General features: G+C 39.6%; 1 protein-coding gene across 5 annotated transcripts in view; it reads left to right on the top strand.

Annotated features, from left to right (window-relative positions):
• Nucleotides 1-11,833: 11,833 nt before the first annotated feature.
• Nucleotides 11,834-19,458, top strand: part of epha3 (eph receptor A3) — a 102,405-nt gene continuing 94,780 nt past the window's right edge. For all 5 annotated transcript variants that reach the window (XM_083921830.1, XM_083921829.1, XM_083921833.1 and 2 more), the window contains exon 1: nt 11,834-11,957. In XM_083921830.1, the coding sequence (XP_083777956.1) occupies nt 11,864-11,957 (94 nt within the window). In that variant the 5' untranslated portion in view covers nt 11,834-11,863. The remainder of the gene's footprint in view (nt 11,958-19,458) is intronic.

Below are 19,458 nucleotides of genomic sequence, written 5' to 3'. Positions count from 1 at the left end.
ACATGCTCAAGGCCAGCCTTAATTGGTGACAGCAGGACTTCAAATAAATAGTTGTTTTTTTTCCAAGTTATGAATCACACTGTCTCTGAGCATTTCACCACACTTGGCGACATGAGGTTGCGGCACATCATATTACCGTCTGCTGTAGCAGTAAAGTTCAGAAAAGAATGGTCATTCGAAGGTAAGAGATGGCCTGATTTGCTGAGTGCGTGAGTCAGAGAAATTGTGCCACCAGGCCTGTGTCACAATGTTTTAGACTGTGTCACAAGCAAGCGTGTATGTGTTGGTTGGATTGTACACGCAAGGCGCCCCAGGACAAATTACTGTAGTGTGTGCTTTCAAATGCATAATAATTGAACAGCATTTTGTGTGTTTCTTTGTTTGGTCTTGCCTTTCTTTTCTTATCCCTTCTTTGCCAATAATAATGTAATGTTTCATTTTGGGATTGCAGTAGGATTCACAATGTATATTTACTAATGGGAACAATTTATACTACATGTACAAGCAAGGTTTTTAGTTATCTACCATTTTGGTTCTTTTCCCTGCTTTTCTTTTAACAATAATGTAGAAATTGGAAAACAGAACGAATGCTAATAACTGCAAATAAACAGCATTACATAAGCCTCTTCCCTAGTGCGCACAGAGAGGCTAACCTTCAACTTTGAGCTGACTATTGAATTTATATAAAAATCACTCCAAGCTTACTTTATTGATACAGCTCCTGCAAATTCCATTAGATTTGCACGAGTGAATTCAACTTGAGTTTTGCTTCTGACTTGAACTCTGAACTTCAGATGTGCTCAATGGTAACTGTTTACCTGAACAGGCGACTAATCAACCATAGAACCACAGAAAGCAAACACAAAAATATCCTCTAATTAGGAACAGTTGCTGTAATTTTCATGTTTGTTTGTGCCTTGCAATTAGGAGTATTTCAGCTGCCAGTTGGACTGTATAGGGTGTTTTTGAGGATGAGTGCACGCTTCATAATTTGAATCACAGTGTGTTGCAATCATCCATATATTAGAATGGATCAAACAACCTCTCCTCCCTAGCATTTCAGATGTGCAAGGGTAATTCATTTCTGCATTCATTCGAGTGAATTGGAAACTCAAAATACCCCTCATGAGCAGCTAGCTAAAGTTGCATGATGATTCCTTTTCACGGAAATGTTTGTTTCGCCATAGGAGGTTGATGCGAGAATTATGCTTGTTGATAAATTCCTATGATGAGATTTGGAAACAGCGGCTGCTCAGAGTAATTTTCTAGGCTGTTGTTTCCTCTCCACTTTCTGTGCTCTCTCACATACAGCTAAGATATAAGACAGAAGTGAGGAGCATGAGACACAAGAGTCAAGGTGAAGTTCATCTCTGAAATCCCTCCATTACTGAAACACGTGCACAAGCCGCTCTACACATTCCTTCAGTGGTTTAGTCTACAGCTATCTTAGCAATTACAGCAGTTTCCCACGGGCTTTAGCAAAGGGCCTGTTAGCTAATATGCTAATGAAGACAAATGGAGGTAATCTCTCTGTTCGCAGGATGAGTCTTGGTAGCAGAGAAAGAGAGTTGGAGAGACACAGAAAGAGAACTAGATCGTGACAGTTTAAGACAGACAGAGGATGATATACGTTAACCCAAATGTCTCTGCTTTTTAGACACAATGCCATCTTCCCCAATCAACACGCACAGATAAAAACCTGACACAAAGATACAGACACTTTCCGTCTTCAGACTGTGCGCCTGCTTGTCAGTAAAAGCGCATTAAGCCCTGCCCAGAATGCGTTTAAAGGTCTGAAACAAGACAGGAAGAGCATCAGACACTCTTCACATCAAATACAGCCGCCGTGACGACTGATGAGGGTTTTGCCATTCAGTATTACAGTGTTTAGGGTTGGATGTGGTACAAACACGCACTCATCACTGGGCCGTTTCGAGTACTGTGTGTGTCATAAAGCAAAGCAGCATTATGACACGGGCCCATTACACACGGTATTTAGAGATTAGACTAACACTGTGGTTTTGTGGTACGAGTGATGCTGATGGTAACCATGTGTTCCAGAGGATATACATACTAAGACTGCACTGACAAATAATGGGGTAATGGATGCCAACATACCTGATTCATGATGAAGTGCCAGTTGTTTTTTACTGGAACCGTGTTGCTTATGATGACTAATGATGGAGTTGTTGGCTCACTTTGACCTTTGTGAGTTATCCAGTCATTCATTCATAAACTGTGACTTTAGGTGATATCCATATACAGTGGTGACGGGTCATTTGGGGCAAGTGGGGCATTTTAGTGGTACTGAGTAACTATTTAGAAATATAAATATAAGCCTGGATTAATACATGACGTTTGCTGCTATTATTTAGTATTATTACACAATTTTAGGTCAGTGGCTGGATAGAATAGTTTTAAAAGGTTGTATTAAAAGGGCTTGGCTCTGGAAGCCACTGTGTGGGGACAGTCCCACACTCGCAATGTCACGTGTGGGAATTCACAATTTCAATACGCATGCCCAAAGCCTTTGGCAATTAAAGCCGGTGGCTCAAACTTGATCCAAAGTGGGACTGATTGCCTCACTGCAATTTGTTTGCCTATTTGCCATATATTTACCACGTAATCTGTTGCTCATAGTTGGCAGAAGTTAGTATTTCTTTTAAACACAATAGTAACTGTGGTCACTAGGAATGATTAATCTTACCAGTACAAATTTAATTTCTTGAGGAAAGCTTGAGATTAAACACCTTGAAGCCCACCAGCTGTGGGATATTGCTTTAAACTTAGTCAGATATAGGTTTAATGGCTGGCTTAAGGCGTCCTGTGTTTATTATTTGGAGATATAGAGATATATAAGACTTTCACGATCTCTTACATCTTTCTGAGAGGATTACTAAACATGAGAACAGCGTGACAATGCAGTGAAATGGGCTTGCACGAAAGAGCAAAATATAGCCATTAAAATTCAGTTCATAGTGAGCACTGTCTACGTATAGTCAGTCATATGTTTTATATGTCATGGCTTTGATTTGATTGTCTCTAAATTCAGGTTGTGCTGGACTCATCAGGTGTTATTGTAAGTTTGTTTGGCTGGAAAAGATCAAAAACATCCTGTAGACTTGATATGGGTAACAACAAGTTGAAAGAATGTCTGATTTTTCTTATTATGGAGGTGTTTGTCCTTGTGTGCAGGTTTATTCGACAAGCAAGCAATCTGAGCATCGTCAGCAATGAATAATCGCTAATGTGACAACAACCTCTTATTATGGGTCGACATGATTATTTTCAACTGAGCAAATATAATCATTCCCAGTGCAAGAAGCATGAGTAATTGTTCACTTGTTCACATTAGCAACTCAGCCTTACTTTCCTCTGACATTTTACTTGAGTTATTTAACAGAGGTTGGTCTGCTTATGCGTGAACAGAGTCAACGGCATGTTCTAACAGCTTCTATAAAGCTTTTCAATGCTCCATAAGCTCCTTGTAAATGCATGTTTATTACCGCACTCAAAACAGCACCCAACATGTAGAAAGTGTAGGTTTAATCATTTTGCCTGAGAGTATAGTAAATTAAAGATGATGATATATAAAAAAGTAATTTATATTGCAGATGTCATGAGAGTTTTATCTTTTCTTTTAATTGACTTCTAATCTTTGAAACATAATACACACCAAGGAAAGCCTTTCTTGGCACTCCTTTACAGTTCACAGCAGTTAAAATGCCTTGTGGTTGAAAGGTTTGTCTCGCGATGTTTGACTAATGAATAGCTATATTGTAAGAAATGTTTAGCTGTGTTTCCAGTGGGTTTGTAATCTGCATATTATGCATCGTAGCACAATTAAGAGTGTTGCCGCAAAAACATCCCAGAGAGGCTTCCAGTAAGGATGTAGCCAGGACGCTCTGATCTTTCAACACAAGGTCTTATGAACGCAGTCGGGATTACATTTGTAGATGTGCACCACACCCATAGCCTTGGTTTGCACCATGCTTGCCAACTGTTCATAGCTCCAAAGTCTAGAGTAGGAGCAGATGACAGAAACACAGAAATCCACAACGGGTGGTTTACAGTGGAAGACATTACTATCAATATGTTTGCATTACATCCTGTTTAGTTTTAGCTTTAGTATACAGTAGAACTAGTTGGTCCCAAAGCAACACTTGTTTAACAATAATCCGTTTTTTTACAGCCCATTTATTGTCGTGTTTTTCTGTATCAACAGCACGTCTGTGTAAACGCCATATAAGTGTGCCTTCACAAATAAATATACCCTTAATGAAAATGCTCTGTGTAGGCTGAAAATGTAATTTAATGAGTAGGTGTTGAAATAATCACATTAATGTAATATAATTAGTGCATATGCAAGGCTGTTCAGTGTCAATCACTGCTCCAGCTGTTTTTTTTTCCTCCCTCCAGCTGCTTGACTGTGTGGCGCTCAGGTAACGTTAACAACAGCCATGATTAATGAAAAAGGAACACCTCATTTAGTAGCTTTGGCAGGAAGCAGACAACAAGTGTGTGTGTTTGTGTGTTTCTGCTTCCTGACTCCACGGTGCCTTCCATTTTGTCTCGTCTTCCTCTCCCACAGCACCAGAAGTAAACACAGAGTCTGTCACAATACACCACAGTTTGTTTGTGTGGATGTGTATAGTGAGTGAATGTTTGCGCACACTTATCTATGTGTATGTATATATATATAGTATGTATGTGTGTGTGTGTGTGTGTGTGTATGTACGTATATCTGCACATCTATGTCTGGAAAAAAAGCACAGCAACAGTCTAGACAGCACAGATGCACCCAATGACAGTGAGAGATCTGCGGAACCATAGGCCAATTAGATGCTATTATGGAAGCTGTGTGATACTGACACACTCTCATACACACCTACAGACACACGCACACACACACACACACACACACGACTTCAGGGCCTGTACTCCATCATCTGTATAATTAAGGTGCTTTTCTCCTGAATATTTTAGTTAAATGTCTCTGCAACAGTGCAGCAACAGACCTTACTGTCTTCCCAATGAAGACTGCTGCTCCAAGAGTGAAGCCATCAGATAGCATACAAACACGCACAGACACATTATTACTGAGAGATTTTGATTATTGATTGATAGCTAGCTCAAGCTAGCTAGCAAGTTGACGTGTATTGTATGAGATTGGAGATATAGTGGTTCCACGCAAAACTAAATTGTACTATGACAAGCCTACGACAAACTGACTTTTTTGACTTGCAAAATAAATGATATAACTTAAACACATTTGCGTCACTCTGTAGTTGATTTAGAAGTGGAGGGCATTGCTGCCAAGGTCTTATTTTTCAGAGATTGTTCTCAAACCAAAGTCACTGTGTATGTGCATGCATGTACATGGATCTAATCCTATGGCAGATGGAGGAGGAATAATATCCAAGATAATACTGGCAGAGGGAACTGCAGAGGGAGTCAGATGGGGGTTAAGACACTGTCCCTCAAAGATTGATGAGAGCTCATTCTGTGACGGATGTCTTATTGTATAAGGACATAACTCCTTCATAAAACTTACTATACTTTCATTCACCTCAGCTAATTTTTTCATTCTCAGCCGTGACTGCTATGTTGCAAAACCATGGAAATAGTTTATAATTATTATTATTAAAATTATTATTATTATTATTATTATTACTATTATTATCATTATTAGTAGTATTATTTCAGTCAAATTAGTGATTTAGTATTCTGCTTCTAAGAATTGTTTATTTTTTACAATTAAAACAATATATATTTTTTTTACATTTCAAGATCTAAAGTTACACTTGAGTTGAGGGATACCACACAGTTAAGGAAACCCATACACTAAGGAAGTGTATGGGTTTACAGTATGTTCAGTGAACCTAACGTAAAATGGATAATAGTTAAATACTTGTCTCTTCACAAGACTCTATTGTAGTGTGTGTGTGTGTGTGTGTGTGTGTGTGTGTGTGTGTGTGTGTGTGTGTGTGTGTGTGTGTGTGTGTGTGTGTGTGTGTGTGTTTGAGTATGAGAGAGAGAGAGAGAGAGAGAGAGAGAGAGAGAGAGATTGTTTCTGTTTGCCTGTTTGCATTTTTTGTGTGTCTCCTTGTAACAAAACCTCAGTGCCATCAAGGAGACCAAATGTTGTTTCCTCCCTCTCTAATTACCAGCTTTTATGGTTCAGCCCTTGTTTAGCTGTCCTCTAGAAAATAAACCGTCATGTAAGACTGTTTCGTTCTAGGGCATTTCTCATTGGCATGTAGTTAAATGTCTGTTACAGAGTATATTGCTCTGTATCTCTATTAAACTCAACAAATAAGTCATTAGTGATGTAGCTGGTTTATGCCGACTTGCTACTCATTCCCAGGAAAAAAAAAAAAATCAGGAATGTGGGAAGTTATGTGTCCTACATCTTACTGGTTAATCAGTTTGAACTGGTTTGGTTTGCATGATCAACCACCCTGAACAAACAGTATCCTCACTATCCCCACTACATCGGTATGAAAAAAGACAGAGTCCTCTGCACTGTTTAACTAACTAGTGTAGCACAAAAATACTACACGAATATGTATAAATAATATATGCACCAACATGGTGAAGAAAACCTCCTTTGGACATCTTTATTGTGATGCATTTCTTGTCTCATGAAGAATATTAAAAGGTGTTGGTTTCTCGGAGCATAATGAAAGCATTAATACTTCTGAGTTGGAAAGTAACAATGTACAATTACTCAGTTACATAACCAATTTTGCGGTAGCACTTGGATATTTCCATTTCTGGAGATTTTCTACCTTACATTCTTTTCAGAGAGGTGTAGTATTGTAGATTGTACATTTGTCTGGTGGCTGTAATTAGATTACATTCAGATTTCACATTCACATCACATCTTTATTGCTCTCCTTCCATCCTCTTCCCAGTTTCCAGTTTTATTCTTTCTTTCTTTCTTTCTTTCTTTCTAGTTTACATTCTTCTTTATCGTGAACACCTTTATACACCAATACTTGGCTAACATTTTGAGTACATTATTGAAATAAATTTGCACACAAACAACTACTTTGTTGTCGCTCACATAAACAAGCTTGACCATAGATTTGAACTCGATTCTTACCATGGCAGAAAAAAAAAACCCACAGGTTAAACGGAATTGCATCCCTTATCAAGGAAAATAGTTAAAAAATAACAAAAAGACAGAGACAGTCCTTTATTTAACATGGACAATAATCATATCATCTATCCAGCAAATCCATGAATCTACTTCCATCATCAGCCTCTTCTGACTGCACTATAGCAATGTGATGGGACATTGTTGTGGCCGGAAACAGAGAGAGAGAGAGTCGTTGGCAGTGGGAATGAGGTCCAGCTCTCTCTCACAGGACCCTCTAGCAGGTCAGTTAGTCCTATCAGAGTTGTCTCTCTGAGGGTGATGAGGACAATTTACCACATGAACCATGACCCAATTAATCATGGGTGCAAATACAGGAAATGGGAGGGGGGGGGGGGGGGGGGGATTTCATTTCTTTGTGTAAACATCTAGACACACTCAACTAAACACATCCATCATACGATAACGATATGACGCTGATATTAACATGTTTCAAACACAATGCCTGATGCTAAATTACAAACTTTCACTTGAAATTGGTTGCATCTATGTGAAACATGCAAAACAATGTTATCAGAGGTTGGCGTTTACTGATTTGGATCTATTTGGATCTATGCTTTAATTAAATCCAAATAAACATAGTTTGCCCATTCAATTTTTGGGGATGTCAAACAAATGTTACTTTTAACCTGACATTCGCAATTTTGTTATTTTGAAATAAACCCTGTTGGGCTTTAATTTGCATTAATGACATGCATGCTACATTATCCCTTACATATTATTCCTTTTGTATGGACACATTAAGAAGTAGTATTGTTATAATACATATAACATACTGTATATATATATATATATACACTATATACAGTATACAAAGTTATACTTTGCTTTATTGAGAACAATAAGGTCATTGAAGTTTGTGTCAGTTTAAGAGTCCCCTGTACGTCTGCAACTAAATAAAAGGATGAGGGAAAAGGGTGAAGAGTGGTTGTGCTGGCAGTGGTAAGAAAGCTTCCTGGTATGATGTTTGGTGTGGGGGGATAGTGTTACATGCCAGCAGCCCGCTGGCTTCTCCTCCTTCTGTATGCTGTGAGTATGGAGGAATGTGCCGCCCGAGAACCACAGGGAGGAAGAGGGTACTGACAGCAAGCAGTAAACACAGTCAGCCTATCTGTTTGTTTGTTTGTATGTTACTGTGCAATGAAGAAAGGCTTTGGCAGCTTCAAAGCTGCTCCTAAAGAACATCTGTTCTGTGAGTTTGCAGCCCTATACAGCCATGTCAGGACACATCATGATCTACAATTGCGGCTCTAAATCAATATTTTCCTCCATCTCATACTGAATTGTTCCACTGGCACAAGTTCAAGAATGGACAAACACTCATTGAGAAAAGGGGAAAAAATGTTGAAGCGGGTAGACGGGAGGGACCCATCACATTTTTCCAATTCACCACAATCAGAAACAGATTTTTCAACAATTAGTCTGAACTAACTTGCAGGTTTATTGACTAAAAGCACAGTGACAGTGCTTTTCAGACAACCAAATGAAAACTATTACTACAGATTATGTCTGAGTGTCAGCATGAAGATTTTTTACATGCCACAATATGATGTTATTTAAGAATACTGTCTCTCTTACTCTCCTGCCCATACTCTTTTCGTTTATGATGCAATTTTTTAAATTTCCATCTGTTCTGTTGTCAACATTCATTTTAATGTTAATTTGGTTATTTAGTATAAAACAGATATAAATACATAAAAGTATAGGAAACAACATAAATAAATAATTATAAACTACGTAAACTAAAATAGAGTTTGTGGTGCTGATAAAGTGGAAGTGTGAATAACAGCAGCATAGTCAAAATATCTTGTACACCATGATATGGTTAAGTAATGGTAGTGTTTGTCTTTTTTAAAGTAAAAGAATATAGTGCAAGTCAATGCAACACATCATAATATAATCCTCATAACATTATGATATAGTCAACGACATGAGACGTAGTCAAAGGTAAAGAGAATAACATAATATAGTACAACAATTCCAGATAAGATATCTGTTATAAACTGTAAACCAGTCTGTGGTGACATTAGATGCTCAGAACAAGTGTTCCAGGATTAAGAGCGCCAAACTCTGTGTAAAAAGGAAGGTTGTGGTGGTGGACGGGTCACAGAGGAGACTGCAGACTGTGTCCCGTTCCTGTCCCGTGTGTCACTGTACGTTACAACGCGCTTATATTAACCCCACCCACGATCTTTTCCTTACCCTAACCAAGTGGTTTTGTTGACTGAGTGAGCTCACAATGTAAACAACGTGTTCCCTGTTTAAAACAGCAACCAGGGGGGTCATGCTTTTGACGTGCAGGGCTACTCAGGGCACTGCCAAGTCACACCAAAGGGTCCTGAAAAAACAGCAGTATGTGACAAGCAGGGGTGAAAACACACTGCTGTAGAGCTGCCAAAATGATTGTCATTGTTCTATGCAAAATGACAATAAAGATCTGTTATATTCTTTATAACAGTATAATAATAATTTTGACAATTTCCCATGTATATGTAAAATCAAAATAAATGCATTTTCTTTTCTCAGAAACTCCTCAATTGAAACTACATTCTCATATCTGTAAACTACAAGCCCCGAACAACCAGCCTTGGAATTGATTGTTAGCTGCCGGGGCCTCTCATATTAATCTCTTTCAATGTGTAATAAGTGAATTAGTGGGATGTAGAAAGTGATGTATGACAAATGCTGGCATGTCTAAAACCTGCCGTAAATCCACAGCCTCTTAATAATGTGGCCAGAGACCTCCCGGTGTCATTCTTCGCTGTATCCATTGACAACCTGAGACTACTAAATCTCTCAGAGTAAGTCGGTACTCTGAGTTTACTGTTAAGTAATTTGTTCAAAAACATATACATTAAATGCATTGTAAAATGCCCAAGTTAACTTTAAAAGACTTTTGAACACACCACCAGCTACATAACACAGTGAACAAGACAAATAACTCCATAACAGATTTTTCTCCTGAGAATGCAGCAGTGTGTGAAAGTAATGCACCACACATGTAGCACCCTTTTTTCTTCTTCTTCTTCCAAGTGCAGCATGTCATTTGCATAGGCTTAGACACATTTCCACACATTTATCAATGTTTTCTACCATGTCGCAATGGTTTGTATAATTATTCTTCTAAAAGAAAGTTCATTAAGTTTATTCAGTGGGAGCATAACATTAGCATTAGTTAAACTGTGACTTTTGGCATCCCCTCTCACTTCTTTTCAGATTTGGAAAAAATCACAATCATTGAAATATGCTCAGTTAATTAGTTTTTCATCACAGAGAATATTTTGTGTTATTCAATGCAATAGGAATTTCTTTGGAAATGTATTTTATCTCTGAGTGAGACCTCCTGCTGCATGCCAAAGAACGTTCAGGAAATTTTAAAGCAATTAGAATATTTTAGCAGTTTCTACAAATGCAAGTGTAGCTGTGTTGTTGGCTTGTGTGTTCTGTGTCTTTTAACTTTTCCCATACGTCAGATGCCTTCCCAACCTCCAGCCTCCAACCCCCCACCACAACAGCTGGCGTCTCAGCGAGGGCCCTGACGTTACACCGTCACCCCGGCCTTTCAGTGCGGATCAAGTATTGTGTTGTCAGGGGCCCCTAATGGCCCTCGCAGAAAAATGCATGCCGTAGACCCAAATACAAACACATGAGATATCCCTCCAAACAATGACAAATACAACTTTCAAAATATGGGAACAGTATAGATAAACATGCGTTTATATTCGTAGACCATACATGTTAAAACTGCACAAAAATGAAAATATGGGAGCAGTCATCACAAACGGAAGTATTTACACATAAAAACAAGTTAATCAGGGCTGCAATTTTTTTGATTTATCATAACCCACAGCAAAAAAAGTGCTTACACACATTTTTTTTTTTCATTTAAAAAACTCACTGTAATCTGCATCACCCTTCCTGTAACAGAATAAAGAATAAAAAAATCAAACAACTGGGTTCATTTTGTTCCACAAAAAGGTTTTTAACACGTCCCTCTTGGCCATGTCAAAGTCTGGATTCAAAATGACAGGATCCTGTTGGCTGTTCCAGTTTCTTGATGCAAAGCAAGTGTTCAATATCGGCTTGCTCCAAAGTCTAAAACCAAGACCTTCCTTGTGTTAGATTTAAAAATCACATACGGTTCTCATTGACTGTCCCTCAGTCTTCTTTTAAAAAAAAATAGTAAGTCTACACTGGCTTCCAAGTAAATTGGATTTACACTCACTTGTTCTGGTAAAGGCTTGTGGATCCTGGACTGAGCTGATACACTGATGTGATAATAGGGCACATACTTTCTGTTAAAGCTCATTTTAATTTTGACTAACTTCATTTTATATTGAATTATAGGTCACAGGGACATAGGGTGTTAGCTTCTTGTTCCCATATATATTCCTAATATTTTCCTTAGTCCCCGCTCTCAGTTTCAGTGAATCAAATTACAGTTTTGCTTTGACTCAAGCTGTAAAATATGCTGAATAGCCGAATTTGTCTTTCGCGTCAAGAAGACGCCCGTGTTAAAGGATCTAAAGTGACCTGTGGTGAACTTGAGCGCCGTGTTTTCGCTGGCTGTCAGACTCTGTAGGACCCAGCGGAAAACTGCTCCGCAAGAGAAGCAAGAGAGAGGGAGAAAGCTGAGTGGAGAGAAGACGCTCTCAGATCAGTCAGTGGCTTCATGGAGTTATGTACCTCTGATCCGCCGCCATGGATTGCAATCCGCGATCACTCCTTTTCATTTTACCTCATTTATTGTCCTGCGTTATTCCAGCGTTTCCCATTATCTACCCCCCCAATGAAGGTAAGTGAACTCTCAGTCAGCGGACGTGAGTGTTAATGTCTGTGTGTGTGTGTGTGTGTGTGTGTGTGTGTGTTTGTAGGTGTGTGTGTGTGTGTGCAAGCGCGAACGGTGCGCTACGGCACACGTCGCGGGGCAGTGCCGTGCGCTCACCGCGGACTTGCTCCTGTCCAAATTATGGAGATAATAAAAAAAAACAAGAAGAGCGTTGAGGTGACCCCGAGGTTCACGGAGAGCCAGGATATGCGTGCTAACACACAACAACGAGACAATAAACTTGAAAGTAGATCCAAACCAGGCAGACAGTGTATAGCCTAATTTCGGATAATGTCGCGAACGGGGGGGTTAACAGTTATTTAAACGGAGATGAATGCGTCACAGCGATGGCGAGACGGTTCCCAAAGTCACATAGTTATTACGGGGCAGAGAGATTTTAAGAAACTCCGGTGTCTGTGTTGCCATTAGAGGTTCGTCTTGATATGTTTTCATCCAACAAACCATTTGGGGTGGACGCCCCAGTTACGCGTACAATCACGCCGCTTTAAAAGCCACCAAATAGAAGATGAGCAATACTCGCATTGTGCGTAAAAACGCGGATGTCTGTTTTTTATGGTCCTGACCTGAATACATCCAAAAAACAGTGGACTTGTAAGCTGTGGGAATCTGGTAAACCGTCCGTTTTATAGAGTCATGCGATGACTTTGTTTGAAATTAAAATGTAAATCCCACGTTTCATCAAACTGGAAATATAAAGAAGGTACATACGCCTGCATTTTACTTATTTCCAGCGCACGTTTTGCCAACTTCCTTAGAGATAAGCATGTGGTAATGTTTTGAACCCGGCTGAATAAGACAAACGGGTCAGTCGCTTCTTGAAACACGTGGAACTGGATACAAACAAGTGTATCAGTCTTCCTTTTTATTTGCACGTTTGCTTAACTTTAATATTTATATATATATTTTATTGTATTTGTATTTTTTTTCCCAGTACATTGCCACTTTCACGCCCTTTGGTCGAAAGTTATCATGATTTTAAGTGATCAAAGTAAAAACGGAAAGGATCTCTGAGTTCTGTAAAGGGTTCAAACTGCTATACATTTAGGTGAAGATTTGGGTCACAGTGTCTAAAGGGACTGAAGAAATGATGACATTTATTACCTGTAAGAAACGAATAAATAAAATACTTATTCTGAAATGGTGCTCCCCGTGAATTAGGTAAGGAATATATAAACACAGGTTTGAGTGATTAACACCTTAATACCAATGAAGTCATTAAGTTAACCTTAATGAGCCTTTAGCAGACGTAATCTACTCCAGGCTACAGTCATTTAGTGTTGACAGAAATGGTAAAGGCGCATGACTAGAGAACTGTAAGAAAGAAAGAAAGTAACTCATCCTGGTATTCTAATGTTAGGTTAGAAAGTTTTGGTCAATGGGTCAAAGAGCAGTCCTTATCGAATAGAATCGTTAAAGAGAAAGTTGTCCCCAGGAATAACCATCATGGTGTCCTCCTAAAGGTAGATGTTTCTTTGTTAAACAGTTCTTTAAGACTGAATTCATCTCGAGAACGAAAATATGTATTGTATATAAGTATTCATCCAATATATATATATTTGTATTACAGTTGTGTCATTTTGTGCGCCACTTCATGCTGTAGGCAGTTATCGCAGTGCTCAGATCAGTAAAAGTGTATGTGTTAAGGTCAACTAGGCCCCCTGCAAATCTGTTCTGTGGATCTGTGAACTGCTTTTGCCCCCGAGAAACTTTTATTTCGGACAGTAAAAGTCATGATTTAAGTAGTTCAATGAGGTAAAAGGGGACGAATATTTTAGTAGCAGTGACCTTAGTACTGGGGAGGGGGTGAGGCAGAAAAAAACCACATAAAATACACATCAGCCCTGACAAAATATACAACAGTCTGCTGGAGAGAGAGAGAGAGAGAGAGAGAGAGAGAGAGAGAGAGAGAGAGAGAGAGAGAGAGAGAGAGAGAGAGAGAGAGAGAGAGAGAGAGAGAGAGGAAGAAGTTGTGTGCAGTAAGTGGATAAAGAGTTCAATCCTCTAATGGCTTATAAGTTGTGCGAAGTTTCAATATGACAATAATAATAAAGAAAGAAAGCAATCGGCCAGTTAAATTTACCTTTCCACGACATAAATCTGCCAGAGAGTGTCAGTATCGAGCTGCCCCTGTCTCCATATTGTATAGAAATTCATACAGACTGCTAAACCGCAAGTATATCACAGGTCAAAACACACTTAGAATGAGGAGAGAGCTGCTTCTCTCGTCCGGTAGAAATGTTCAACAGTGTTGGCGCAAATGGATCGTCCTGCTTTTCATAAATCTATTTATGATTCAGTTTCCAGCCTCAATCACAGGTCCCATCATAAATTCTACTCTCGGTGAAGAAACACAGCAGATAAAACCATCATAAAGCCATAAATTCACTGACCAGAGACACACTTCTCCTCGTGGAATAAAGTAAAAGCAGAGGACCCTGTGACTTGCACCATCGGAGGGTATAGCCTATCAGATCTGAGAGTGATTCACTAGCCGGTTTGTAAAACTCACCAAAAGTTGCTAAAAAGTGCCAGAAAGTGTTTTTTTTTCTTTTTAAATATATTCATGGTTATTAATTAGACTTAACGACCAACCGACAATTCCCAAAACTTAGGTCAGTGTTCACATGAGTGGAGAATAAAGTGGATCAAGTGGATTTTATTTCTGTGCCGACAGGCTGCTGCTGATCAAATCTAGCCCGTTAACGCGCAGCACATCACTAAAGAGCTCTCAGAGTTAAAACAAGATGTTTTGAAGATAGTCACAAGTAATCTGCTGTTCGTTGGCAGATTTCTGTATTTTATATTAAATCATTATCATAAATTAGTCTAAGGGTTATTTGCCAACTTTAAAACTATGTGGGACTTTCCATAGACTTGATGGATTTAATATATGGATGACATAATAAGTAAAGAAACGTGTTTTTTTCATGGAATACAAACCTCAGCTTTCAACAGGATGATACAAATCTTGTGTTATTGTTTTATAATTTTCCTCCCCGTTTAAAGGAAACCAGAGTTTATATTTTTTTTAATCTTCCATCCCATCTCGGCACCGTGCCTCCAACAACATTTTTTTTTTCAAGAGCAGCATTAACTTCGTGGCTTTCATTAGGTCGTAATGATCTTGTATACAACTTTGGGGAAAAGTTGAGGAACACAGAGGGAATATGTTGTGTCGCGGATTCATTAGAGCCTTGGGTTGACATTGTTTGGAAATATTTCCCCCTCATATTTAATCGGCAAAAAATAAATAAATAAATAAAGATCTTTTGGTTAGTTGGTTTTACTGTGGTGCAGATTGTCCCTTTGCGTGGGTGTGCATGGTGTGATGTTGGCCCGCTGCGGGGCGTCGAGAGGCCTCGGGTATTTTTAGCCGGCGGTAGGGAGGCCTGGCCCGTAGAGCCCGGCGCGGCAGCCCCGCTGGGACGGATGGGCGTTCGTGAGCGATGGTACCTTTCAGAGGTGCTGGAAATATGCTTACACACGACCCTCCTTTAAAAAGACCTCCCTTTCTCTATACTATAGCCCTATATTTATGTGTGTGTGCTGGCAAAACAAAGAGCTGGAAATGGAAAGTGCCATCTTCAATTTAACAGCATGTGTTTCAGGCTTCAGAGTGAGATACAATAAAAAAAAAGTGTGTTTCTATGTGGGAGTGCATGCAGGTTTACTGTGTAGAGATATACTTTTATACATTACATGTGCAGGGGTGCTGTTTGCTTTATGTCTATGTGTGTATATAACCAACTATTCTGATATAACATGAGGCAGAAGGTGAAAGAAAGAAAGAAAGAGAGAAAGAAAGAAAGAAAGAAAGAGGAATGGGGGCAGAGGGGTTGGGCAAGCAGCAGCAGCAGCATCAGACAGAGCGACTCTGCACTTGAATAATTCATAATGGGAGGTGAACACTTCACCCTTTAACACAGACACAAGTCGCCTTGCTTTGCCTGCAGTGCGGCCTGCCAACCCTCACATGCACAGAGCCAGGCTTCAAAGACAAAGCCCTCTCCACCATGTTAACAATGAGATGGTAGGTACAAACGTACATGCACGTTTTGCTATTCCATTCCATTCTATCCTGAGTGGAGTGACTTAGTCCAGATGGAGGTGTCTCCGCATTACTGATCAAGCCATGTGTTGATTCTAGATCAGTGTCTCTGATTGACAGCTTCTTCTTCTTCTTCTTCTTCTGCTTCTTCTTCTTCTTCTTCTTCTTCTTCTTCTTCTTTCACTCATCCAACATTTTAATTGCGTCTTTGGCTGAGGATTACATATTCCAAGTGCATCTGCTCGGATTCTGTTCTCATACCATCATATTGTACTGAAAGTGAGTGAGAATCTGTTGAATTCAAGTTTGTGCCAGACATCAACTTAGCTGTAAACGACGAGAGTGTAGACATCAAAATAGGCCCCCTGTAGGTTTTTGCTCCAATGCTTCATGTTAATATTTCAATATATGCTATGCCAAGCAATAGTAGGTCACAAGCAAGTAAAAAGAAGAAAATAAAAGCGAATTGCATTGCTACGTTAAAAGTCACACAATGTATTTACAAAAGGTGCTCATTAGGGTTTGCTCACTGGATGATACAATAGTTTCCAGTGCCCAGCCCCACAGCCCCCATTGTAGCATTCCCCATTGTTGCATTCCGTAAGGATATTGTGGTTGCCTGTGGCATGGAATCTTCTCAGGCTTCCATTTTGTCTGAGTCAGTTTATGTGTGTGTTCGGTGTTAGCCTATAGGTATGTGTTTATATATTGATTCACCTGTTCCTACCCCTGTGATGTTATGCTCTCTCTCTCAGACAGGCTGGCTCAGTTTGCTATTAATACTCCTAGTTCCCGTTCAGAGGCACTCCCTGATGGGGCAGGGCTATATGCTTGGCTGACGCTAGCTTGCTAACCGACTGTGTATTTGTACGTGTGTATGTGTGTGTGTGTGGTGTGAGGGAGCAAGTGAGAAAGACTGTTTGTGTATGCTCTTATTTTGTGCCCGCTTGGAATACGCATGTGCATGAATATGTGCATGTTTTCATGAGTATCTGAAAGAGTGTATGCATACTGTGGTTGTGTGTGTTTGTAAATTCTTTTCATTCTGAGAGTGGATCCTCTTTTATTTGGTACATTTAAGTACAAGTACATGTATTTCATTGTATGCCTACTCCTCTAGTTTCTTGGACGGGGCGCATCTTTTGGTGTGATTTTGTGTTTCCGCAACTGAGCGCGGTGCCAGTGTTTATGCATGCATTCGTGAGTGTGTTTGTGTGCGTGTGTGGGTGCTTATTTCCCAAGCCAAGTGCAGCTGGAGGGGGCTTTTTTTTTCTCCTCCTGTGATATGAGAGCCGTCTAATTTTCTGCTCTCAAATTCCCCCGCTCGGCTCAATTTGAGTGGTGGGCTCGGCTCGTTGAGAAATGTAAATTGGAAGCAATGGCCCTGGATGCAGAGCTGCTATTATCTGACATGAACAGATAGCTTCATTAGACTCTAATAGGAATGTGTCTACTGCCACTCAACTGGCTGAGTGGCTTAGCGTGGCTACAGCGCAGGTGAGCAAGTAGCTTTCTGAGCCTGCAATTTGATAATAAGTCTGTGTGTGTGTGTGTGTGTGTGTGTGTGTGTGTTCCTTTCTCAGTTTTCCCTTCCAGACTCTTTCATTTTGCCACATTTGCTGATAGTTATCAGACTTGCCTGAAGGGAATGATTCTATCTCAACCCTTATTCTAGGGCGAGACAACAATTAGTTCACAGCGAGGCAAAATCACTTTTCTCTGCAAATTTAGTTTATGCTGCATATGAGCGGTACAGTTTGCAAGACTAAAAATCGTTTTCCCAGTGCCACAGCGGTCCTTTATAACCCACAAATACTCTCTTCGGCTGTCTTTGGAGATGCATGCACTGTTGCTTACTGAAGCTTTGAATGGGGGAGTACAGGGAGATTGTATTCCTCATATTTCCACAGTGAATAGAGTTACAGCTGCAGGGCCTGACTGCACTGCCTCTTCACTTTGTTGTGTATGTGTGCACTCGCTTGGTTAAGTGTGTGTGTAAGCGTACACTTGCTTGTGTGCGTTGAGCTGTGGACTGATTTGCTCTCAGCAGGATGAGGAAGAGGCTGAGTCAGTTTCAGGTTCAGACTTAAAGGAAGAGACCATCGGAACAGTGGAACTTTATTGTTCCACCATCTGTTTATTACCTTAGCTGTTAGCTTGTTTGTCCTGCACTTATTTATGGCAACAGGGCACTTATTGAGCATGTTAGACATGACAGGAAATGTAAGCCTTATTAAAGGCTTTGAAAAGAGCAGTTTTAGAAAGAAAATATATAAACATCTTCCTTAAAATGTGCACAAATAAGAGTCACACTTATGTTGTCACACTTCTACCCACTTGGGTTATCTGTTTGTTTCTTCTTCCCACTAAAATATATTAGTTTTCTCTCTTCGGGAAACAAAACAAAACACAAGTATGTGAAATGAATATTTCTAAGTCATTTGTGTTATTTGTATTATTGGTACATACACAGTTGCTTCCTGTTATTTTATCTGAAGTGGAAGTGCTCACAAGCTGTTATCTATGGTTTCATGATTGACCCCAAACACAATCAGGCGCCAAAATAAAGTGACATTTTTATATAGGGAATCCATACAGGACAAGGCTGCTTTCACATTCCCCACTCCATGTGTCATGGTCCATACTGTCAGTTGTAGTTGATGACAATAATTCAAACCGCAGTCATATGTTCATACTAAGAATAGAAAATATTGTAGCTCAATTCTTCTGTGCTTGATGAAGATACTTTAGGTTCAGGTCCATTTGGCCAACATGTGCATAACATTTTGGTGTAAGGATCTTTTAGGTGTACACAAAAGTGACCTGCAGTTTACACTGTTTACTGACCTAGTCTGAGTAGGTGTGTAATATACAATAAAAAGTGCACCATAATGTTCACCAAACCCAAAGCCTTAAATTGCGGATGGAGCACCTGCTCTACTATGTATATTCCAACTTTTAGACATAGATTTCTCTCACTACATCTTCTCCTTCATATGAATGAATTCTTGGCAGGACACACATAAAACTGTGTTTCGATTTATTATAAATTGAGTTATATTTTGTTTTCAGTGTGGCCAATTGAATTTCTGACCACCTCGGAAACTTGCGATTGCATCTTGTTGTGCAATTTTGCTTTATCTGGTGACTGTCCAATCACAATGTGTGTGTGTGTGTGTTTGTGTGTGTATGTAGAACAGGGGTTACATGGGTCAAAAGCATGAGCCTTGGAAAATAAACACTTCAACCTGTGGGTTTTTGTAATGTTGGCTCTACTTTAGTACACTATCTCCTCAGGGTATCTATGTTGTAGCCAGTTTCTTCCTGCACAACCTCTTCTCTGATGCTTTACACGGCAAGACAAGGAAGTCGGCTCTCACTGTCGGTTGGCATAGGATA

The sequence above is a fragment of the Echiichthys vipera genome (genome assembly GCF_963691815.1).
Source record: "Echiichthys vipera genome assembly, chromosome: 10".
NCBI classification, from domain to species: Eukaryota; Metazoa; Chordata; class Actinopteri; order Perciformes; family Trachinidae; genus Echiichthys; species Echiichthys vipera.
Note: the sequence above shows the minus strand (reverse complement) of the source record. Positions and strands in the feature narration are given on the sequence as shown.